This window comes from Tiliqua scincoides, chromosome 1, assembly GCF_035046505.1.
Source record: "Tiliqua scincoides isolate rTilSci1 chromosome 1, rTilSci1.hap2, whole genome shotgun sequence".
NCBI lineage: Eukaryota > Metazoa > Chordata > Lepidosauria > Squamata > Scincidae > Tiliqua > Tiliqua scincoides.
This window is the reverse complement of record NC_089821.1, coordinates 155,686,381-155,710,844: the sequence shown is the minus strand read 5'-3', so window position 1 is coordinate 155,710,844 and position 24,464 is coordinate 155,686,381. Positions and strand designations below refer to the sequence as shown.

At 46.8% G+C, this 24,464-nt stretch overlaps 1 protein-coding gene across 1 annotated transcript; it reads right to left on the bottom strand.

The window, feature by feature from the left end:
- Positions 1-279: 279 nt before the first annotated feature.
- Positions 280-23,911, bottom strand: OSR1 (odd-skipped related transcription factor 1). The gene is made up of 3 exons (XM_066639852.1): positions 23,776-23,911; positions 6,909-7,585; positions 280-1,325 (listed from the first exon to the last, which is right to left on the bottom strand). Exons 2-3 carry the CDS (start codon positions 7,553-7,555, stop codon positions 1,190-1,192), a joined length of 783 nt encoding a protein of 260 aa, XP_066495949.1. The 5' UTR covers positions 7,556-7,585; positions 23,776-23,911; the 3' UTR covers positions 280-1,189.
- Between the last annotated feature and the right edge of the window lie 553 nt (positions 23,912-24,464).

Sequence of the window (24,464 nt, the reverse complement as noted above, 5' to 3'; positions counted from 1 at the left end):
TTTCGAAGCAAAGGCTATTAACTGATTCTGTTTCCAGAAAACAATCCCAGAGCATCATAGTTTAACATCGCAGCAGAAAGCAAAGGCTTTGTTTAAAGTGCAATTAACAAGCTGAGTGAATAGGTCACCCCAAAAAGATTTGCCTGTAAAATACCAATTTATTTTAATACTTAAAAAAAAAACAACAAATAAATCCAGTGATAAATGTTCATTATCAAGAATCAGCATAAAGTGCCAAATAGCAATAACTTTAACCAAAAACATATTGGAATGTCTCAACTGTTTTTTTTTTTTTTTTACACTGCTTAGAAAAATGAACAACTTTGAATAAAGCTCTCAGGTTGAGATTTGTCACCCCCCTCCCCAATCTATTCACTCTCCATCTGGACACACTAACTTGAAAGTACCACTAAAAAAACCACACTGTGTGCAGCAGACACTTTGATTTATTACTGTCAGCCTTCCACCTTCCCACCTTGGGTGTTTTTCTGTTTAGCTTAGTTTAAATAAATCCATAAATTACAAACCACCTCCCGAGGCACTAGACCACAAACAAACAAACAGAAACCCCAGGGTGCTCAACAAAGTGTATAGAAAGGAGACCCACTGACGGGAGACCTAGGTGTTAAGACGGACAGCAGGGCTCCTTCTGTGAGGTTCATTTAGACTGGTGCCTCTTTTCATTCAAACCCATAGAGTTTATCTGTAGTCATCCTCCTCATCCCAGCAGTGTCTCAAATTTAAAGCCAGTTACTTTAAAGATCTTCTCAATTTTCTCTTCTGAAGTGTATGGATTATAAACTTTTACACAGTCACACGCAGGCACACAAGAAGAATAAGCTAAAAAAAAAGAAGAAGCAATACTTCTGGAAGCTTTTGGTGGTGTTCGTGTCTTAACAATGAGGATTCCTCTCCAATACTTGAGCACCACCTTTTGACGTAAAGTTTACTGAAGCCATGCAAGATTTATACTCTTCTGTGTGTAACTCAGAAGCAATCAATAGCATCACCCAGGCTTGGAAAGGCTGGCTGTATTTGTGTGCAGAGAGAGTGTTTCTTTAAAAAAAAAATTTTAAAAAAATTTAAATTAATAGTGTTCAGTGCTCCCCTTTTGTCTCTGTGAAGAATTTGGTCTAAAATTCAGAACCAAGATGGGTTGGGGGGGTGAAGTTCATGGGGGCTGCAAACTTTAGCATTTCATTTTGGAAGGTTTAAGCTCCTTTACTTGTGTGTGCAGTGTCTTGTGAACAGCTAGAGTCCTGGATTGGCAAAATCCTTTTCCACATTCTTGACACTTAAAGGGCTTTTCTTTAGAGTGGATATATCTGAGGAGAGAAAAGAACAGTGGTAGTTTTAAGTGCGTACTCAGGCAGGTGAATTCTCATCCATAAAACATTTCTGACTCAAATTGCTGGAACCCAAAGATAGCCACCAATGTGATAACATTTCCTCTAAGGGAATATTGACATACCAGTGTAAAGATGTCGCAACTTTGACTCTGGTCCTGGAAATTCCACTTTGGAGCCTATTGTCTGTTTCCTTGTGGATGTGGTTTGCTCCATTCATGTCAGCAGAAAATTGTGATACATGTCAAACAAGGGCACCCCTTCATTGAACTGAGTGGGGCAAGTGGGGTAGATTTGCATACACAATCAGAGCTCCCATGCCCACAGAACATATGGGGGGGGGGAGTATTTTGCTGCAATTCAGCATGCAGTCACACCCATTGAAGGTTACAATCCTATCCACACTTTCCTGGGAGTAAGCCCCATTGACTATGATGGGACTTCTGAGTAGACATGCATAGTATTGGGCTCTCAGTTAGATCCACAAAATGAAAGTAAATTCATTTTTAAAAACCTTTTGATGAACTAAAAAATGTCCCTACTTGACTAGGTAGCAGATTTTTGATGTAACTTTAAATAAACTGCAGAAATTAAAAGTAACGAAAATTAAAAGAAGCTTCCTTTCACATAGAAAGGAATATTTATTCCATCTTTAAACCACCCTTCCAATTTGTACACCATCTTACAAAAAAAAACAAACCCATGCCTTTTCCTCAGAATTATTATTCTTACCCCTAGCCAAGTTTAACTGACATAGCTCAGTAGTTCTCAAACTTTTCAGAGGCACTACAGGCCTTTATAAATGCCAAGGGGTGCGGCTATAATGGCGAATGGGCAGCAGCAACGCTGCTCCCCCCCACACCAGTTTGTTTAACCCTTGATGCACTGAGCCTAATCTTCCGCCAGACCACAAACCACCAAAAATTGGGTCAAGACCCACAGAGTTTGAGAACCGCTGATTTAGCTAATCCATCAAACTCATACGATGAACCAACTATGACTGCAAACTAAGGCACATTTATTTGAGAGTAAGTCCCACTGGACTCAGCAACTCACTTCAGAGTAAACATGCATAAGCTTGTGTTGCACTGTATTTTTTTTAATCAGATGAGACCCTTAATTTGTCTCATCCCTTCCAACCTGATTTGACATCTCAAATCAATATTTGCCCACCAGCAAATATGATTGAGTTCAGCAGATCTCACTTCAAGGGAAATACGCACAGGGAGAGACATCAATGCACACCTCTAACCTGGCTTGTGTCCTTTGATTTCCCATTCCCAATTCAGTCACAAACTCTCCAGGTATCAAAACAGACAATCTGTGGAAGGTCCATGACAGAAAGATTTTTTTTTTTCATTTTTACCTTATAGCAAGTGCAGGGAGTGGGCAAGACCTCATAGCAGAGCAGCAGGGGTGAGGAAAGGTGTTATGCCCTTTACTCCTGCACCATTTCCCCCTTCGAAAATCCCCTAGTTGCTCTGAGGCCAGCAGTGAATAGCATAGAGCGCCTCACTTTTCAGCTGTAAAATGTGAATCTTCATCAAATTGCAGTTCAGCTTAAATAAATATATGGTGACTAAGCCCCTGTGGTAGGGCAGCTATGCATTAAAACTAAAACCGAATTCCTATGGGATCCATTATTGGTGGTGGGTTTTTGTTTTTTTGAAGTTCCTTAGTCGTTCACTCTATCTTTCCTGCTCCAAATAATTGTCAGCAATAAAACAGAGGGGGAACAACTGATGGACAACTCCCAAAACCTTGATGCTAAGGTGCATGACACCTCTTGGTAAGTAAGCGCTTGTCCACACAGGGCAGAGTTTCCAACATTGCTCAGTTTGTACCTTGGGATGCATAATATTTACACTAAACAATTTAACTAGTATGAAGCTGGTTTAAGCAATATGGTTCAAAGGGATGATTTGTTAAGGTGCCAATCATTCTCTTAAACGTATCTGCAGTTTCCAAGGCCCCTTGGTTGAGAGACATGGCAATTAAACAAAAGTGTCAAACTCATTTAAGTTTAGGCTACAAATTTAAAACAGTTTCAAACTTATTTGTGCTTCATACTGTCCTGGTTTGCTTTTAGTTGAGATGTTGCTATCTCTACTAGTGGAAGCATGACGAGCTGAATTTTTGTTTCTATTCTTCCATATGGATGTTGCCTCTAGGGAATAGTACACCAAAACCTAGAGAAAACTCTGCAGAAAAGATTATCCAATTCAGCAAGCCAGAACTGAGCTTCTCCTGAGCATTAGGATCTCAACGCTCTCAGTTGCTAGAGTGCAGTGGTTCCCAAAGTCCTGCTTGAACTTTGGGAACCTGGTCTTTGTGGGGGGTGCTATTGATCACTATGGATCATGCAGATGCTGGGCAGGGAGGATTTTTCATTTAACTGGGGGTTGCCATTACTTTCTGGAGGGTCAGGGGAGCCTGCGACCCCCTCTGCAGCCTTCCTGGCAGCTTCAAATTCTTTTAAAAAGGGGAAAAAGCCCAATTCCTGTTTTCATCCCGAAACAGGAAGTGGTTTCTTTCTTCATGTTTTCAAGATTTTGAAGCTGCCAGGAGAGCTGCAGAGGAGGTTGCAGTCTCTCCAGACCTTACAGAGAGTTATAGCAACCCCCAGAAAAATGGAAAGCCCTCCCTGCCCAGTATCAGTATGATCATAGTGATAGTGTTGCTGCCTTTTTCTAGACCATTCCCTTTGAAGGGGAATGACCTTTTTCCAGTTCTCATGGTGGGTCATGACCCACCAGTTTGGGAACCACTTCTATAGTGTGTTTCATCGCAGGCCCAAGTGTTCAATGGCTGAACTCTTAGGATCTTTCTTTTAACAGTTTCCAGTGTGTACTGGGAACATTTCCAATACAAAATGCAGGAATCTGAAGCTAAACAAACCACAAAGTTATACCAGTCAGAGGTGTAAATAGGGCACAACCTGAGGGGCACACGCACCTGCACCAGGTGCTCTGCCAAGAGGGGGCTCATGACAGCCCCTCGGGCTCCACCCTAGTTATGGAGGAGATGCTGGCAACTTTGCTCCAAGGGGCTGTCAAGGGGAGGCTCCAAAGGAGAAAGAACGGAGATGCAAAACCACTGCAGCAAGCACCCCCTCCTCTGGGGAGAACCCGGAAGTGATGTCTCATGACACCATGTCACATGACATTGTGATGTCACTGCCCCAAGTCTTGGGGCAGAGCATTATGCCTCCGATACCAGTATTTAAGTTCCTGCAAGGCAAGAAGGCCCACTGAATTCAATGGGACTCACTTCCAAGTAAAAATGTTCAGCAATGAGCTAACTGAAATTTTAATAATATTTATTTAATAAATATTAAATATCCTGCCTGAATGACCAAGTTTGCCTTACACTTAGCTGTGGATCAAGATGTTTCAGAAAGTGCACAAGTTCCTCATACATGAAGAGGTGCAAGCTCATTTGTCTAACAAATGTGGTATACTCAAAAAGTTGGGGCCACAGCTTAGCAGCAGAGTGTATGTTTTGTATTCAGAAAGTCCAGTTTCACCTGGCAACAGTTTAAACTGTGGCTGACCTTGCAAAAACCCCTTCCTGAGGCCATAAAGAAAGGCTGCCAGGCAGAAGAGACAGTGCACTCCTGATCTTACTCAGAATAAGGCACCCACAGTGTTCAAAAGCAGCTAGCCATGGCAATTTTTGCATGGAATAAGCAACTATCAATACCAAGCTTGCGGCCAATCAGAAGGCCCTGGAACCTTACCAGGTTCCATTGGGCTGTTATAGTTCCCTACACGTCAATCATTTTCAAGACCAAAAGCCACAAATGGTAGTTTGTAGTGCTTACTCACATGTAGATTCACTGTCCTACAGTGAAGCAGCCCTACAACACAGTCCTATGCATCTCGCTTCAGAGGCCATCACTACTGAGTTCAAGCCTTAGGCTGTAATCCATTGAATTGCATGCTTAATGAGAGTAATGCACCTAAACTATCCCCTGCCACTCACACTATGTTGTGGGAGAGGGGATCAAGAGGCCTCCTTGAAGTAAGGGAACTTTTGTTCCCTTACCTCCAGGTAAGCTCCCTGTTGCCCTCTTTGGCTGGCACAAGTCCAAGTGGATCCAATGGTGGACCCAGTGAACCCAAAGACCCAGAAAGTGCATAGAATCCTGGCAGCACCTTTGCCGCTGATAATGTCCACCCCCAACATGCCTTCCAGCAGCCTCAATTCCCATTCTGATCCTCCCACTCTCCTCACCCTCCCTGCCCACTGCCCATTCCCCACACCAGTCTACTGGTGCTGGGGGAGTCAGACAAGCCACTGCCATGCAGCTGGCATCGCTCTCCATTTGCAGCAGAGGCTCAGCATCCCAAGACAGCGCACTGCATCTCGCAATGCTGCACTCCACACTGCACTGCCAAAATACTCCAGTAGCTCAGATGGAGGCAGTAAGACCCATTAAACACAGTGGGACTTTCTTCCAAATAAACCTGTATAGGGGTGTACTGTTGGTTTAGCAAGCATGCAGCAAGTCAGTGCTGTTGACATTTGGGGGGGGGGGGTACAGGAGGCATCACTTTGCACTAGATTGTCAGCTGATGCCTTTTTTCTACCAGGCAGGAAAATGACACATTTTTGCTGTGGGGTGGTGAACATTAGGAATAGCAGTTTGGGCAACTGATAGTCTTCCACTGACAATCAACATCTGTGGTGATTGTATGTAGCCCCTGGGTATATTTTCAATGAAGGAGCTGGCCTCCCAACTCGTTTGGGTAGGGCAGTACCATGACAAATGAAATTTCATGAAAGAATTGGATGAGCAAATTAGGTCCTTCACAGGGATGATTACTAACTTGTGTATAGCAGTAGATAGTGGGATGTAACAGCAGAGAATGGAAGGCATAGTATTAGACATTTTCTTTCAATTGTTTTAAATTTTCCCACTGAAAACTCCCAAATGTTCTCACTCAGCACAGTCAGAAAGGAGATCACTAAAAAGCATATCCAAAAAGGGTCAAACATATTTGGGGCTGCCTTGAACTTTGAAACATAGCTGCATTTTGTTTGTGACAACAAATGATCCACACTGTGTTATGACGCATCTACTGAACCATATAACCCTTCCCAGTTGTCATCCATGTTATTTTAGATCAGTGGTTCCCAAACTGTGGGGCAGGACCCACTGATGGGTTGCAACCTGCTTTTGGGTGGGTTCCACAGCAGCCAAGCAGAGCCTCTGATGAAACCACAGGTGACGGAAGGATAATTTCCACAAGCCCTGAGGCTTTTCAAAAATCTGATAGTTACCAACTGCCCTGCAAACTGTTCCTGCACTGTACAAGCATTTATAAATATAGGGAGGTTAATGTTGGAGCATCTTTTTTTCTGGTTATTAATACAGGTATATAAATAAAAATATTACTTCTTTCTAGATTTTTTAATTCTTGTAAACCTAGCTAAGTCCTGACAGTGTCATTTTAAAAAGTGGGTCCTGGTGCTAAAAAGTTTGGGAACCACTGTTTTAGATATAATCTAAGATATTCTTGTGGTCTTCATTAGAAACTCACTAAGCGCATGGCATACCTGTGATCCCTCAAGTGATCTTGTCTTCTGAAGGCCTTGTGGCAAATGTCACAGGTGTAGGGCCTTTCATCGGTGTGGGTTCTTTCATGAATCAAAAGGTTATATGACTTGGTGAAGTGTCTGCCACAGAATTTGCACACAAATTCCTTCTTGGTTTTGGAAGGTAACCTCCCGCGGGTGGGTTTCTTCTCGGGTGAAAGTTTGGTGACTTCGAGCAAGGAGCCCAAGCCTGGAGGAGAACTTTGGCTATCCAGCTGTCCCAGTTTTGAGTGGTCTTCTTGGGTGGCTGCCACAGCAAGATTAGCAAAATCAAATCTGGGCTTGGCTTTGAGTGGCAGGCTCGTTGTTTCTTGTTTGGGATGGATGACATGGGGAAACAGAGGGAAGGCAGGCAGCTGAAATCTGGCATCCATCAGGTTGGTCACACCAGGCACTTTGGAGAAAGAGGAGCGGGGCAAATGCATGGCAGGATAGCCCAATGTCCACTGGTGGAGATGAACGGCGTGCAGGGCACTGAACCCATAGAGGTTGGGCAGGTGTTCTGAAGGCACTGCAGGCAGGCCATTGAAGGCTTGCAGGAAGGAGTAGTTGGTGAGTTGCAGAGAGGGGTGGATGGGCACGGGGGCAGGCAGAGTCTTACTACCCATGATAGCAGAGAAGCTTGAGAAGACAAGGGCCTGCAAGAAAGAACAGGAGAAAAACATACACAATGTCTGATTATTGGGCAGAATAAAGAAGATGCAGGTTCATTATTGCATATCCCAAAAAGATTCCTTATACAGTCATCTTCATGTAAAATGGCAACTCTAACTAGTGCTACTAACAATGACAACTACTATTATTAATTCATGTAGCACAAACAGTATACATTGCAATATACAGAAACCAGAGACATCCTATGTAGATTCAGTGTCATCACTAGGGACGTACAGGGAGTGCGGACCTCACCGGGTGATGTACACGGGGGGGGGGGTGACATGCACTGGGGGGGTCACATGCTAAAATTGCTGTTTTTAGGAATAATACCTTCATGTTATATACCATTCAATGTGTGATTTACAGTAGAATGCTGTGGAACAAACTGGAGTGAAATATCTCCATTCTATCAAAAGTTATGGCCAAAAAACCAGAAAATAAAAATGCAACACAAAAGGATGTTTCCTTAATTCAAAACGAACCAGTGAGACTGATTGTTCGAAGAGACCCTGAGATACTATTATGAGACAGCATGGAACCAATAAGGTGTTAGTAAGGTGATACCCTTGGGGGGATGACACCACTAGTGACCAAAATTGCTAAAATCGCAGTTTGTAGGAATAATACCATCATGTTATATACCATTCGATGAGTAATTTATAGTGGAATGCAATGAAACAAACAACTTTGAAATATCTCTATTCTATCAAAAGGTATGGCAAAAAAACCAGCAGGGGCAGAGCAATGGTATATCACCATGCCCACCACTTTGGTTTTTACCCCGCCCACTGCATGGAAGGCAGTTCATCATGGGGGTGATGTGCTGGCCTCTGCACTGGGTTGATGCAAACCGTGATACCACTAGACTATAAAGACTATAGTCTATATAGTGTAGACTATAAGAACCTTGAGGCAACAACTGGCCATGAGTTTTGAAGGTGACCAGGTTCTTCTGTCCTGTAAAAAAATAACAGAGCTGTGGGTTAAGGCTCTTGCCTCATGAACCCTGTATAGCTGGCAAGTACCATTTGCAAAATGTTTGCTGTTAATGATGGGCAACCAAAGAGGGGGGCGAAATAAGAGAGTTCGGCTCCACTACAATGGTGTCCCCAAGTGCTTTGCTTTACTCTTTGTTTTGGTTTTGTGTTTGTCACAGGAGTAACTGGCAGCTGTCCATTTCTATGTAGAAGTAGAAGATGCATACTCAGGGATACCATTGGGGTGGAACCTAATCCTGGCTCCTTGCCCCTCACGAACCCAGTTTGTTGAGGGAAGAAAGTGCTGTCACAACCCCAACAGTGAGTTTACTTTGTCTCATAGGAAGTGATTGTCAAGGGCTTTCGTACGCATAGGACGACTCAGAACCTGTTTACGTTCACAGTGTGATGTGATGGAACCCAAGAATTGACTTTGGCTTATTCTCCTATCCAGACAGCACACAGCAACAGACACCCTCTTTTCATTGGCTAGTATTCGAGAGGAACTAGTGGGAGTTTTTGAACACTGAACTTAACCTAAGTCAGGACCTTCACAGTCCCATTGTAAGAAAAGGGTGGACTTCAGGCCAGGTTTGGGTTTCATACAGCCTACAGCAACTCACAAACCAAACATTACTTATCGTGAGAACACAAGGGAAGCCTGGTTTGAGTTTGCTCTGGCCAGAAGCTGCAGGCTCCTCAGTGAGGTCTGTGTCTCCTTTTTCGCTGCAGTTGCTTCAACTTTGACCTCCAATTTGCTTTCCAAAACAGAGTACAAGGACTTAATGTGGCTGACTTCAAAGCCCCATATCTGCACAGGGGCCCCTTCCTCCCCTCGCCTTGTCCTCTTCAGCTGAAGGCTGCCTGGCCTTGTGTATTGGAAAAACTTGTGCTGGAACAAGAGCCATCTCACCGTACCCCACTCTTAGGCAGTTGCATAACTATAAGGGGTACAAAACTTCGTGCTTTGCACTCCTCTAGCTACACCACTGTTCTGAGGAGCCCCCTAGGGCACAATCCTATGCATGTCTATTCAGAAGTAAGTCCTATTGTGTTCAATGGGACTTGCTCCCAGGAAAGTGTGGATAAGATTGCAGCTGTAGTTCGCTTATTGACACTAACATTCTGTGATTGGGGGGAGGCAATATTTGGGGTTAACCATAAGGGTGAAAGGAGAGCAGGGGTATTGAGCTCCCACCCAAAACTTGAAAAGCATGCATCACATTCCTAAAGTGCAAGGGGACATTTGGACAAGACCTGATCCCCTATTTTCAACATAGTAGAAAAGGGATTTTATGCTCATAGGGTGTGATTCACATCCCACTGAAGCCAGTGGCCAAACTGTCACTGCTTTGAAAGGTTCTGGATTACACCTGAAGTCACTTTGGGCTGTCAGGGCCTGTGGCAGTGACTTCAGCCTTTGATGATTTTCAGGAAAACCTGATCCTGTTATGTAAACAAAGGGAAGATCTGGGTTTGCTGGGGCAGCTCAAAGTGCCTAACCCGTTAGAACTCTGGCCATCATTTCAAAAGGCAGAAAGCAGCATAGATGCAGAAACGCTTTCAAAAGGGGAGGGGGGTGGGCCTTGTTTTCTAGTCACACACACTGAAAGAATCTTATAAGCATGTTCTAGCCCAAGCCTGTGCATGTCTGCTGAGAAGTAAATCCCAGTTAGTGTGGATTGGATTGCAACCTTATCGTGCCAACAAAGTAGAAACTGGTAGCAGTCCTTTTCACCCACTGGACCGAAGGATAGCCATTTGGGGCCGCAATCCAGCCAAGGGAAGCACTTTTAGGGCACAGTCCTAAGCAGGTCTACTCAGAAGTAAGTCCTATTGTTTTCAGTGGTACTTTTTCCAAGGAAAGTGAGAATAGGATTGCAGCCTTAATGTCCTACTCTGATTTTAAGGGGAAGGCTTAGGCACTTCCTAAGAGTTGCAACCCCAAATAGACCAGAGAGCAAGTTCCATGATGACTAAGGCTGCAAGCCCATACACGCTTACCTGGGAGTAAATCCAATGGAAAGAAGTGCAACTTACTTCTAAGTAGACATGGCAAGGAGGTCTGTGCTGTCAAGAGTCTAGCATCTGTCAGGATCCTGCTGCGCGTGCAGGATTAGAGCCCAAGCCTATGCACGTCTACTGAGAAGTAAGCCCCATTATAGTCAATGGGTCTTACTTCCAGGTAAGTGTGGATAGCATTGCAGCCTTGAACCGTAATTTGGACTGGTTGGTGCCGTTTAATTAACAGTGCCGTCAAAGAGGCAGAATTTAGAACGGGGGAAGAATCTGTAGATTGCTCAAAATGTAACTGTGTGTTATTTATGTCCCTTTCTCACTTAGTTGCGATGGCTGCTTCACGGGATGGAGGTTTCGAGCTTGCTTTAGAAGTGCAGCAGTTAATTCGGGCTGCCACCCCGAGTACAGATCAATGCCAACGAAGTCAACGCAGATTTAAGCCTGCAACCCTCCCATGCTCACTTTCCGGGGAGTACGCCCCACTGGGCACCGTGGGATTCACTTCCGAGTAGACATGCGCTACCAACCCAAGCTCGGCACCTACTTCCGAGTAAGCAAAGGGCTTTCGTGACCTGTGACAAGTCAGCCCCGCAGAGCACCCCGAAGAGTCTTTGCCTCTTCTTCACATTCGCCTTCGCGCCTCTGCACTGGTGGCAGGAATTGTGACGTCACGCGGTCTTTTGTGAGGTCACAATCGCGGAGCCCTTGGCTTTGGAACGTTGCGGTCAGCCCAACGAATTCTCCGCTTGGGCAGCGTTCTGAGCCGTGCGACGAAGCAGAGCACTTCGAGAACCCCACGGTCGTTTCCCCTGCGGTGGCCATTTGTCATTTACTTTTACATTCCTGTTTTTTTCCGGGGGGGGGGGGGGCAATGAGAAAGAAAGAAAGATTGCAACAGAGGAGTTGTAATAAAAAAAAATCCGAAGATGCGGAACGGGGAAACCAAAGGAAAGTTGCCTCCCAGTTGAGGCGCAAAGCGAAGGGAAGTTTCAAAGGCGACGGAGTGTTTGCCTGCCTGGAGGTTTCTGGTGTTCACAGATCTTCTCACTCCAGAAGTGCCCCGCGCCCACCTTTCACACCACTTTCCATAAATCAGCCTCAAAAAAAGGAGCCTGGAGGAATTCCATCGCACTGACCCAGAATAAACGAGTGTGACATTTTGCCAGGATTTGCCTCTTCTAATTGGATAAATTTGGGGATCGTGGACGATTAACACACACACACACACACACACACACACACACACGGCTTTCTCCCCCCCCTTCCCCCGTTAACTGCTTAAGAACCCTGTTTACAGCAGAAGAGACCTTTGGCCATTTGTAGTCGCGGCCACAGGTTACAATCCTATCCACGCTTTCCTGGTAGTAAGACCCATTGACTATAATGGGACTAACTTCTGAGTAGACATGCATAGGATTGGGCTCACAGTCCCTTCGTCCCACATCTTTTCTCGGTGCAATTCGGTTTGTTGAGGGGAGGGGGCATCCCAGCCACAGCTGGCAAGAGGAAAGCCCTTTCTTTCGGGCTTCAGTAAATTGTTTCCTCGGGTGACAGGATAGAACTGATCCCCATCATATTTACAGGCGAGCGTGACTTACTTACTGAAACGTCAGGACCTGTCCTCTACAGAAAGGTGCTTTGCCTCCCAAATGCCCTAATATGTAAATAACTAGATAACAACAATACCTAAGCTTGTTTGGGTTCTCCCTGTTTGACACTAGATGGGTTTACTCGTAAGGAATTAGAAGCGAATTACTCCCTTGAAAGTATTTGGGATCGTACCGCCAACAATACGAAAAGTGTGTTTGTTTTCCTTGATCGTGCGTTCGGCGTTGACAGGGGACTTGTTTTTAAGTGTTCATCTTGGGAGATTCTGAATTAACCCATTTCTGCCTGGCCCACAAGTGTACACATTTGGTCCCTGTTGCGTATATGCTTTAAATTAATTCGGGAGAATCTCAACCTGAAGATGTCGCGGATTTGGGATTCCCAGATCCCAAGAAGCCTTGCTGAAATAAATAAATAAATAAATAAATAAATAATGTTTATATTTAAACAAGTGCATAGATTCAGACCCGTTTCGTGGGAATCGAAGTGACACTGATTGCGGGGTCACTTTACTTCCAACTCTGGACCCGATTAGGATTGCAACTGCCGTTTCCCAGGACTAAAATGTAAGGATTTCGTTTTAAGTCTTCAGTTTTACCAGGTTCGGGATCGGTTTGTTAATCATAAGGGACATCGCGCAGAGAGAGAGAGAGAGAGAGAGAGAGAGAGAGAGAGAGAGAGAGAGAGCAATAACTTTTTTTGGGGGGGGGGAACCCAACCCAAACGAATAAAGGTGGTATTACAGCGAACTGTCTAATCCGAAAGGAAGAGAACGTGACTCATAATAGTCTCCATTGTGTTAATTATTTTGCTCGCTAGAAGCAGTTGGGATGAACACAAAGAGAGCTTTGGGGGGGGCGAGAGGGAGAAAGGAGGGGCGACGACCGTTCAGGCTGCTACAAGTTGCCTGGCCTGGGTCCAGGTCTGTAAATTACACTCCTGCTCCTTGCACCGGAGGAAGGAGAGAGACGAGGAGCGGCGCAGGTCCCTTGGAGGACATCAAAGCACCGATTCTCTGGCGGTCTCCAGTGACACCCCCCAGCGCTGGCCTCCCCCCCCCTCCACCAGAGAGCCGGTTGTTGCTTTTATTTCAGTGTCACCTCCACCTCTCAATTCTGTTTCATGTCAACAGATCTTTATCGGCATTTTTTTGGTTGTTTGTTTTAATGAGAAGAGCCTGGGAGTTCTCAGCCACTCCGCGCTTCCACATTTCCCCTGCCCCAGTGGCAATAAACCAGAGTCCCGTTTGAGAGAGAGATAGTCGGGTAAATCAAGCACCCTACTCAGGGACTGAAACCAAACCTTCTGTGGCAGGAGAAAGACAGGACAGGCTAAGCCTGTAGTTCTGTGTACCCCTGGGAACAACCTCCCCTGAAACATGCTAAGGACTGGGCTGTAAGGGACTCAATTCAAACAAAGGGCCAGATCCTATTCAACTTACCAGCCCTCATGCAGCCTCAATGCAGCCCCAAAGTTAGGGGGGGAAGTTATCTCACCTTGAGGAGGCCTGTTTGACTGTCCCCCCACCCCAGGATGCAGTGCATGCCCTGTTGGCACCGCTGCATCAGCCCTAGAAAGTTGGATAGGGATTGGACCCCAAAGTGAGCCAGACTGGGCTGTAATTTGTTCTGAAGGCTGAAACCAAATGGACAGTTAGGAGAGCCAGGATGATCTAGTGGTTCAGGAGTTGGACTGAGATCTGGAAGATCCAGGTTCCAATCCCCATGGGGCACTTACTATCTCTCAGCCTCACCTACCTCACAGGGTTGTTGTGAGGATAAAAAGGAAGGGAAGAACTATGTACATCCTGAGCTACCTACTCCGAGGAAGGGAGGTATAAAAATGTGAAAAAATAAATTACTTGGGAATTAAGCAGAAAGACTCACTCCTGAATGTTTTGGATGGACGTGGACAGAATGTCTTTGCTTACTATCCATTTGGATCTTTACAGTCCAGGCCTAGGCATGTTTACTCAGTGAATTCAAGGGGACATGCTACTAGGCTTGATTCCTTTTTTCCTGGCATGAATTTGCAATCCACTGCCATTTTTTTTTTACTTTTGGGCCACTTCAAGCAAAGAGCCCTTCCATGCCCAAAGGCCCTGATCCCATGGCTACTTCTGTGGAGAACATGTGCAGCCCTTCAAGTGACAGAAGCCTGGAGGCACATTTCACAGTGGAATGCCAGAAACTGTCACCTACTGCCAGGTTCTTCCCAATTACCATTTTCCTGGAGGCTCTTCACATCAAGCTTGACTCCCGAAGCAGCAGCCACCAGAACACCTGGGCTGGGTCATCTCTGTGTCTGAAAAGCATTTTCCCTTCCAATTTTCCCAGGGCTCAAGCAAGGTGGGACAAAGGAAAAGAGTGTCTTGTCCAGGGAAAGCACCTGATTCCCCCCCCCCCCACCGTGCAGCCAAAGGAATGGGGAGCAAAAGTCAAGGAAGCAGAATAAGTTCTGATTATTTGGATTAATTCAGCACAGCTGTCAGTCTAGGGAGCCTCCTGATTGACATTCCACTGTGGACTGATCTCTCATTCACTAGCAACCCTGACTGACAGCCCAGGTATTCGCAGCCAAATCCTAACTATTTATTCTGAATCCAGTCCCATGGATTACAGGAACTATGCTTGGGACTGCAGCAGCATTAAGGCTGTGATCCTATACGCACTTTTCTGGGAGTAAGCCAGGATGGAATTTACTTTCTAAGTAGACATACATAGGGTTGTGCTGTGAGAGATGTAAGGAATTTACTTCCAAGTAGGTGTGTTTACCTTGGTGGCCCAATCCAACCTACACATTGGGGGTGGGGGGTAGTTGGGTCGTCAAATCCATGTACACCACTTCCCAGACATGTTTATGCTGTGTTACATGGAATGGAACTTACTTTCCCATCCTGCATCTCAAAGGAAGCTGCCAAGAATAAAATGGAGTCTATATCCCCTAACAGGGAAATTGGATTTAAATCCATCCACTCATTAAAACGAGGCAAGCTGACTTGGAAGAGGATGTAATCCTTTTGATTTCAACAGGCCTTGGAGCCAAGAAAGGGCTTGTCTACATTAGCAGTTTAGGCTGGGTCAGTGCCTAGTTGAAGCTGATTTCACCCACAAGCTGTCCTGCAACATCCATGTTGAGAACATCTGGAAATTAGGTGCTCCCTACCAGGCATTGCATTGAGTCAAGCTGCACTACTTTGAGGAGGGGACAAGCAGTACAACAGGCTATAGGAGATGGGGGGGTCCTTCATGGATGCCCATGCCCCTTCCCTTTCAAATTGAGTCAGGCTTAAACCCAGATTCACCAACCTGAAGGCGAATTCTATTGAACTGCTGAATAAACATGTGTTTTAACATTACAGCATTTTTCCAGCTCTTTGATTCAGCAGGTAGCTGACTTCTGCTGAGTCAACCCATGGGTTCAGCACAGAACACCCTGAACTTAGCCAGGAATCCTTCTCTGCCCAGCTTGAAGACCCTGGCAGGAATTGAACCTGGGCCTTTCTGTCTGCAAAGCAAGGACTCTACAATGAGCCATAGATCAGGCAAAAAGATAGAATTTTACCCAAGCCATCAGCAAGAAAGGAGCATGCTCCCACCTCTGGTGTTTCCACCCATGGATGCAAATATACTGGTATTTACAAATACTGTAGCTTTCTTGTATTAAAATAGTTTCATCAAAGCACCTTGACTCTTCCTTATTGACCCAAGACCACCTCCTACCATTAGGCCTTATTACCACAATATTTCTGACACTTAAGATGAATACCCCCAGCTCACCCCCCCCACACACACACACACCAATGGACCCAGCATGGGCTCCAAGAGTTGATCCACTTTTGTGTCTCCAACCTAGTCTCTGTTCATACCAAAGAGAATCAGGCTCAGTTGCCACCTGCTTGTTGTCAGGTTTTACTCAGTGTCATCTCTTTCTATGGTGCAGCCAGGGGCATTTGCCCCATTGCCCTCTCACAAGTATGCCATTGATGGCTTTATTTTTGAAGGCAGACATTGAAGATGATGGCAGGCAAGCAGAGAGCCTTGGGGAAGGAAAAAGACACTGGCAGAGGCAAAAAAAAAATTCATTCTGGCATGGCTAGCTGACAATTAACATGCAAACACTGGGCCAGCTTCACCAGTAATTAAAAAACAAAAGAGGGACAGATATTAAGGGCAGTGGCCTCTCTTGGAACATGGTTAAGATCTGAACCCTAAAGAACATGCTTAGAAAATCAGGGCAGGATTCTAAGTCAGAACTTCACTGCCTGATCCTATAATGCTCAAGACTAATTGCATTGGGCTCACTCCTCAATAAGCTTGCATAAGATTGCAGTCCTGCACTGCAACTGTGGGGCTGCAATTCTAGCAGACGTTTCTGGAATAAGCCCCATTGAACACAGTGGGATGTATTTCCTAAGCATTGAAATAGGATTGCATGGGTAGCATTGCATGGCAGGCTCTCGCCTACCTGGAAAATAAGTCCCACTGCGTGCAGGTTGAAATCTATAGGAGGATGCATTAGGCTTCTTTTGGAGTAAGACTAATCTCTCTCTCTCTCTCTCTCTCTCTCTCTCTCTCTCTCTCTCTGGGTCTGTGTGTGTGTGAAATTCAACGAAATCGATGGGAAGGAGGACTATAAGGTCTTCCCAGACTAGAATTATGGTGGAATGTTCACAGATGTCAAGTGGAAGGAAGTTCCACCGACATCAGCGAAACTCCCTTCGGACGCAGTGTGTTTGACAACCCATCCCAACCAGCCTGAATTCCCTCCTGCGTTAACTGTGCTATGCAGTGAGGTCAGTAATGAAACATTGCAGAGTATTTCGTTAAGGATAGGGGACTGTAAATCGATTCCAAGCTTGGTTCAACCGGATCTGATATGTACAAGGAAATTACAATCATTTTGCTCCAAGCACCACCGTGGTGAGAGAGAGAAAGAGTCCCCGCTGCTCCGCTGGCCCAACAGAACGCTACTTGTATTAATGAAAACCATTTCTGCCCAGCATTGCATATACGCAACAGGGATCAAATGCGTACACCTGTAGGCCGGGTAAAAATGGTTACGATCGACCATACAATTCCCCTACATTCTGTATTCATCTTGTGCGGTTTTGTGTGTGTGTTTTAACTTTCAGGCTGGATTATCCGCATGCCTGGTACGGTAGGCTTTTTTAAAAGGGGGGTATTTGTAGATGAAACACTAGATTTAAATAATTATTAAGACTCTCCTTCCCCCCCCCCCTTAGACCCACATGTGGGAACAACCTAAATAAATCAGTTTCCTCGCTTTTCAAATGATGAAGCAGAAACTACATTAAATTCACCAAGTGCTCACTCACCTCTCCATTCTAGGGAGGGGAAAATGCCTCCTTAGTGACTAAAGCTCAACTGCTAATTGAACTAATGAGTGTCAGGCACCAACAGTTAATTATTGAGCCCTTGCTTTGGAGTGGGGTCGTTGTGGTTCATTTTTAAGTACAATTTTTGGGGAGGGAGGGGGGAAGAGGGGTGTCGTTGGGTTGTTCTGTCAGGTAAATCCTAAACTAGTCCTTGTTTATATTGTTGCCTACGTTAAAATAATATAAAAAGGGCACCGCGTGTGAATGGGCAGGATTCGATGTCCTGTTAAAAAGTGCCTCGGATCACAGCCTTCTTAGCCCCGGCTGTCCGCTTGGGCAAGAGCATTGGAAAGCCATATCTCTGTAGGTGCGATAGAAATTAACGATCTAAGACCCTCGCCCTCTTTTGTCTGTAAGCTCCTTGCGGCAGAGATCTCTTGCGTCTGTTTCTCTGCCACGACTGCCTAAACTCATGGCCGTCCTTTACCAAACTGTAACCCACCAGAGTCAGTGCGAGATGTCCTAAAACCAGGGAGAGTGCGGTTCAAATCCCCGCTCCGCCCTGAAGCTCACCATCTCTCAGCCTAGCCTACCCGGGGTGACCAGGCGTCCTCTTTTTCCAGGACACGTCCTCTTTTTCGCCTCATATCTTGGAAAAGAACTTCATGCCCTCCCTTTCTCTGTTAGTGGCCCCTTCAGGCAGCGCATAGCCTTCTAGTAATTAATTATATATAATAATTATTAAATTTAAAACTAAGAAATCTAGTGTTTAAATTAAGTACATGAAGTACATACAGGAATGTTTTCAGCATTTATTGTGTCGCGTCCTACATTTTTCTGGGATGCCCTACATTTTGGGGGTGCCTGGTTCTCTTTTGCTGTTATGACGCCTGGTCGCCCTGAGCCTACCTCACAAGGTTGTTGTGAGAAGAAAATGGGGCTAATCCCGGAGCTTCTTGGAGAAAAGGTGGGATAGAAAAAGTGAGCAATTAGGGGATAATTTTAGACCAACACCAGGGAGGCAAAGCCCACTTAATTTCGTGCCTGGGGTCTCAGAGAGGTGAGGAGCCCGGCTGGAAAGTCAGCTCCACTCGACCCCAGAGCTGCCTGGCCTGCAGGGCCTTCCAAAAGCGGACACTGCGCTCTTTTCTCTCGGAGGAAACGGAGCATGGCCTCTACCTGTGTCGAGGAAACAAAACAGGAAAGGGGCTCTGGCGTGGCCGGCTCGCGTTGGCTCCAGCCGCGGAGCGATCGGCTCTCCGGGGCGGGGAGCAGCCCGCGATCTCCTCAAGCGCAGTTATGTGCGGCGCTAATTGAGCGTGAACGAGTTAATTGCGCCCCTTAATGAGGGCTGGAAGAGCTCCAGCGCCTCGCTCCGGAGAGCTGCCGGGCTTAAAGGCTTCAGGTGGGATCCAGATCTCACGATTTATCCAGCAATCGGTGCTGACAAGCCTCGCAGACGCCCTTCAGTTGTTTGCAGGCAGCAGAACAGCCTCCCTCCCCCCAGCCCCGTCAATTACACAAAATTAAGGCCACAATCCTATGCACTTTTTCCTGGGAGTAAGTCCCACTGACTCAAATGGGACATACTTCTGAGTAGACAGGCATCGGATTGGGCTGTGAGGCTGCAGTCCTAACCACACTTTCCTGGGAGTAAACCTCATGGACTCATGGACTCTTACTTCTGGGTAGACAGACATAGGCTTGGGCTCTAAGCCTGTTCACCACAGGCTCCGAAATGACTTCTGCTGGAGCTTCCGAAGACAGCAGTAGCGGCTGGAGCTGAGATCCGCAGCACTGAACGGCGATCCCGGTTCAGAATTCGATTCCAATTGGATTCCCCAGGGGCAACCCCCACCTCGGTGAATTCGATTGGAATCGAATTCTGGATCCTGACCGCTCACCTGACCGAATTCTGACAGCTAAATTCTGGAAGGGGGGTCTCCTGAGAATGTTTGTTAATGGGGGGGGGGGAAGGCAAGCAAAAATACCTTGTAGATTTCTGCCTCCCCCCCCAAAAGGTTTTCATTCGGTTTGTGGAAATTCTGGATATGCCAAAACAGAAACAGAACCACCATTTCCAGCACACTCCGATTTAATAGCCCAGGAATGTCACTGACTAAAAAAAAAAAATTGACTCTTCTGGGACGAAGCCCCCATTAGTCTTTCTCCAAAGGCGGTAGGATCACCGCCCAGTCCTGGCCAGGTTTGTTCAGAAAGCAAAGCCTCTTAGATCTACATGGGACGTGATTCTTCAATCGAAGCAAATGGGGGTTGGGACTGAGATTCAAGCTCACTCTGTGAAAAGTGTGTCACTTCTGTGTTCCCAATGAGTTGAGGCCAGGGCGACCAGATGCCCTCTTTTGCCAGGACATGCCCTCTTTTTGAGCCTCGTGTCCTGCAAAAGAACTTCTATGTTCTCCTTTTCCCTGTGAGCAGGCAGCGCAGAACCTTCTTAGAATTAAGAAATTATATGTAATAAATCATATGTAATATAGTTTTAAATTAAATCATATAGTGTTTAACCACATGAAATCAATACAGGAGTGTTTTTAGTTTTTATTTTGCCACGTCCCACATTTTTTCTGGGATGTCCTACATTTTAAGGTGCCTGGTCCTCTTTTGTAGTTATTGCATCTGGTCACCCTGGTCCCCGCACATGGTCGACTAGATCACGCATCTCAGGCTGCAATCCTATCCATGCTTACCGGAGAGTGAGCCCCAACGGGGCTGACTTCTGAATAGACACGCATAGGATTGGGCTCTCATTTATCCCGCTGTGCAGCTGGCTCCTGCAGAATATCAGGGTGTATTTTCTGATGTGGCATGAAACACACCTGTACCCCACTAGCTCATGTGAATGTCAATCATCTGAATGTTGATATTAGGGGAAATGAAGACCAAAGAGAGCTATCCTCATCTGATGAAGTGGGCACTAGTCCACTACGCTGCAAAGAACTTGCCACTTTCATGGGTCAGACGCAGGGTGACCAGACGTCCTCTTTTTCCAGGACATGCCCTCTTTTTGAGCCTTGTGCCCTGCAAAAGAACCTAAACGTCCTCCTTTTCCCTGTGAGCAGGCAGCACAGAATCTCCTTGTAATTAACAAATTATCTGTAATATAGTTTTAAATTTAATAAGACAATTAGGGTTTAAATTAACCACATGAAATCAATACATGAGTGCTTTCAGCTTTTATTTTGTCACGTCCTCCATTTTTCTGGGATGTCCTACATTTTTGGGGTGCCTGGTCCTCTTATTGTGGTTAGGACATCTGGTCACGCTGATCAGACGACATCCTCTTCCTGCCTTGTTTGCTTGCTACTCTAAACAGGGTGGGCTCTATATTAATAATAATAATATTATTTATTTTATTTATGTGTGTGTTTGTTTACACAGTGGGATTTTCGATGAGGCTACACCAGCCAGCATTCACAGGACCGGGAAATGAGACGGGAGGGGAAACCCCCCCCCCCCCAAATGCCCTCAAGCCAAAGGTTTTGCTCTGTCCGGCCTTGCTTCCTAGGATCGGGCTGCTAAAACAGCAGCAGCACCAAAGCTGACGCCTTGATCGCTTTGCACATGGCTCGGAAACCTTTCCCATCTCTCACAGGTCGGAGGGGCCTCCGCTTTCCTTCCACGCTCTGCGCACGTTGATGGAAAGGAAGCCCCTTCGAGTCTGTGCTGCAACCCCAGCACCATTGAATTGGCAGCCCCCAATGGACTGAATGGGACCGACTTCTGATCGCAGCCTCCAGTTCAACTGAGCTACACCCAAGAGATTCACACACACAAAAGGAAACTTCCTAACCCCGACGTTGAGTTGGTTGGTTTGCTACAAAAACTCCCCCCCCCCCTTCTCGGGAAGCTACAACGCTGTAACAACGACATGTAGCGGACGGGAATAATTCTGCCCTGCTCAGAGTTCCAACTGCGATCATACTCTCCGAAGCAAAATATGCATGGTCTTGGAGAAGGCCTGACAGCCCAAACTTATGCCCGCCTACTCAGAAGTAAGCCCCATTGTCTCCAACGGGGCCTTCTCCCAGGAAAGTGGGCATAGGATGGCAGCCTTAGACCGCAATGCCAGCCTCTACGGGCTCCAACCCATAGTTTGGAGGTCAGTTCCCATCGGAATGAATGGGCCCTCCTCCCAACCATTTTAGTGTGGAGATGGAAATATATTTGGGATGTATTTTGATCCCAAAATTATAAGGCCTCCGGATCGAGTAGCAGACAACCAATGATTACAAGCACAGTCTGAAAGAGATTGGGCATTCTGAGTTAGAGGGCACCCTCCCCACCCACCTCCATTAAAAAAAAAATTACATTTTTTTTTAATGCACTGTTTTCCCATACAAGCAAATGGTGAATTAGGCCAACTTTGAGCAACGATGAGAGACAGAAGTGGAAGTAGATGCAGAATGAACGGGGTTCATCCGAAGTCGTCGCATTTACCAGCTTCATTTTACAGCCCTAATACTTGGGATTAACTTGTTCGTTGTCAGATCAGGCTATTGGACATCGAGCCCCAACTGAAACACATTTGTCTACTAAACCACAGACACGGCGAAGAAGCTCTGGTAGGCCTTGCGAGTGGACATGTATTTAAGTGCATGTACACACATACTTTTTTCCCGAATCCATAATCTGAGAATCCCTTTAGTTAGGATCCTCCCAACCTCCCTTCCCCCCCCTCAAATTTTTAACAACACGTTAGACTAGGATATCGCAAGTCCCATTCCAATGAACGAGACTTCTTTCCATTAAATAGGATTGCAACTGAAAGTTGTTTTTTTTTTTTTTTAATGAATAAGTTAAGTTTTCAAAGGGGCCAGCTGTGCACCTGTGTAGGATTCAGGCCCCCAAACTACGGCTAGTTCTCTCCCCCCCATCTCGATTAGGACTTCGATTAGAATTTTAAATCGAGGTCCTGCGTTCCTACCTCAGCGGACTTGTTGCCTCATCTTCTGTAATTTAACTGAGTGTAATAGTACACAGTAAATAATTTCGAAGCGAGCGCCCTCTGAAAATAAGCTCCTTGGTGGAAACCAGTGGAGAACGGTCGGTACACAGGCTGCGATTGAAAATCGCAAGTCGAAACAAAGTTACACGGAAGTGAGGGGGGGAAGATGTAAACTTCACTTTCCAGAAAGGCTGCAAGCTGACCCTACGGACTTTAGTCTCCGGTAAATATGGTTTGGATCAGACAAGGGGGGTACGGAAGATCGAGGGGACTAGCAGCACCCTAAATAAAAACACTTCGACTTCAGCAAGTGTTGGGTATGATTGACCTGATGTTACATACGGGCAAAAAGGGGGGGGGGATACGTGAATGTGTCATGATTTAGACACACACACACAGAGAGAGAGAGAGAGAGATCCTAAACAGTTTTGGAATTCTGCCCCATTGATTTCAGGGGGAACGACTTCCAAAGGAACCAACTCTCCCTCCATCTGTGTGCAACCCAGACTCGTAGACAGAAACGAGAATTGTTTTGCAGCACTCAGTAGGTCTACTACACACACCTCTTTCCTCCACTTTCTCTCCCCCCCCCCGCAATAATGTAGCACATCCCAGTTCTTGTTGGTCCCCCCTGGAAGGAAAGTCCCTGAGCGCCTTCTATGGAAGCAGGTTGGAGGATCAGTGCCAAAACGCAACAGACTTCCAGGGAAGAGTGTCAGTTCCACCGAACTCACCGGAACGTCCTTCCCCACGCTTGAGGCGTTTGGGACGGACTGAGAGAAGACGGCCTGGTGGATTCAGTGGCACTCGCCGCACGGAGAGCCTCTGCAGTCCCAGCAGGTTTACTCATAGGTAAAAGCGACCGGTGTCCAGACGACTTCTTTCCCGGGATTGCTTAGGCTGCAGCCCTGACCAGGACGCCCCAACAGGGCTGCCCGGATCCTCAACCCCTTTCCCACGGCACACTTGGGAGTCCCCCCCCCCATTCATTCATTGCGCCGGCATCGGAGGGGATGCTGCGCGGGGAGAGCGGGAGGGGCGAGGCGAGGGAAGGCGCAGAGCCCGTGGCCTGGAAGGAGACAGTTTCCTCGCCCAGGTTTCTAGGAAGGTCGGCGGACAGCATCGCCGGGGACAGCCGGAGGACGAGGAGTCTATTCCCTGGAAGCAGCCGCGGGAGCAGAGAGCGGGGCAGGGCAAGGGGCGCCGAGGCCGGGAGGGGGGCGCGGACCGGAGGGGCCGCTGTGCTGCTCTCTCTATATTTACCTAATTCCGATCTCCGCTCCCCCGCCGGCAGACGGTCCCAGATCCTCCGGGGCTACCCCGCGGTGGCTTCACGGTGGGCACAGCGGAGCTGCCCTGGTCGGGCCGGGCCCTCGCGCCTGCTCTCCAGCTGGGCAAAGGGAGATCCTGGCAGGGCGCAGAGGAGGGAGAGCCAGGTACTGGCCAGGAAGGGACCCTCCTCTCCCCCTCCTTATTCCCCCCCTTTCCCTGCCGAACTGCGGGGCTCGAAGCAACAGCTCCTCGGAGAAGGCGAGCTCCGACTGAACGGATCCCTTCCCTCAGCCGCCTCCTTATTTCAACCCCCTGCTTCCCCTCCCCTCGCCTCTCCTTCTCCACCCCTAGGCATGCGCACTGGAAACCGAGGGGGAAAAGTTTCTAACTGGGAAACGCTCACTTTGGCAAACTACGCAGCAAGCAGCCCGCTCCGGTGGCATCTGCCTCCCCCCTCCCTCATCGAGGTAGTGGGGAGAAGTCTTGGCAGAGAGTCCTGAACTCCCCGTCTGACATATAAGACCTCCGCCCCCCCATCTCCCCCTTCTGGATTATCCCAGCACTTCTCGGATCTCCAGAGAGGAGAATTCTTCCTCCCCATTATGTCCTACCTTTTGCCCCCTTCCTGCCACTTGATTACTTCTGTCCCTTGAAGGACTTGGGATCCTTTAGTCATTCTC

Bases quoted from the DNA above. Each gene is read 5' to 3' on its own strand.
- OSR1 (XM_066639852.1), bottom strand. From the start codon at position 7,555: ATGGGTAGTAAGACTCTGCCTGCCCCCGTGCCCATCCACCCCTCTCTG. The intron at 1,326-6,908 runs GTATGCCATGCG...TTCTCTCCTCAG, and splicing joins GATCACTTGAGGGATCACAG to ATATATCCACTCTAAAGAAA.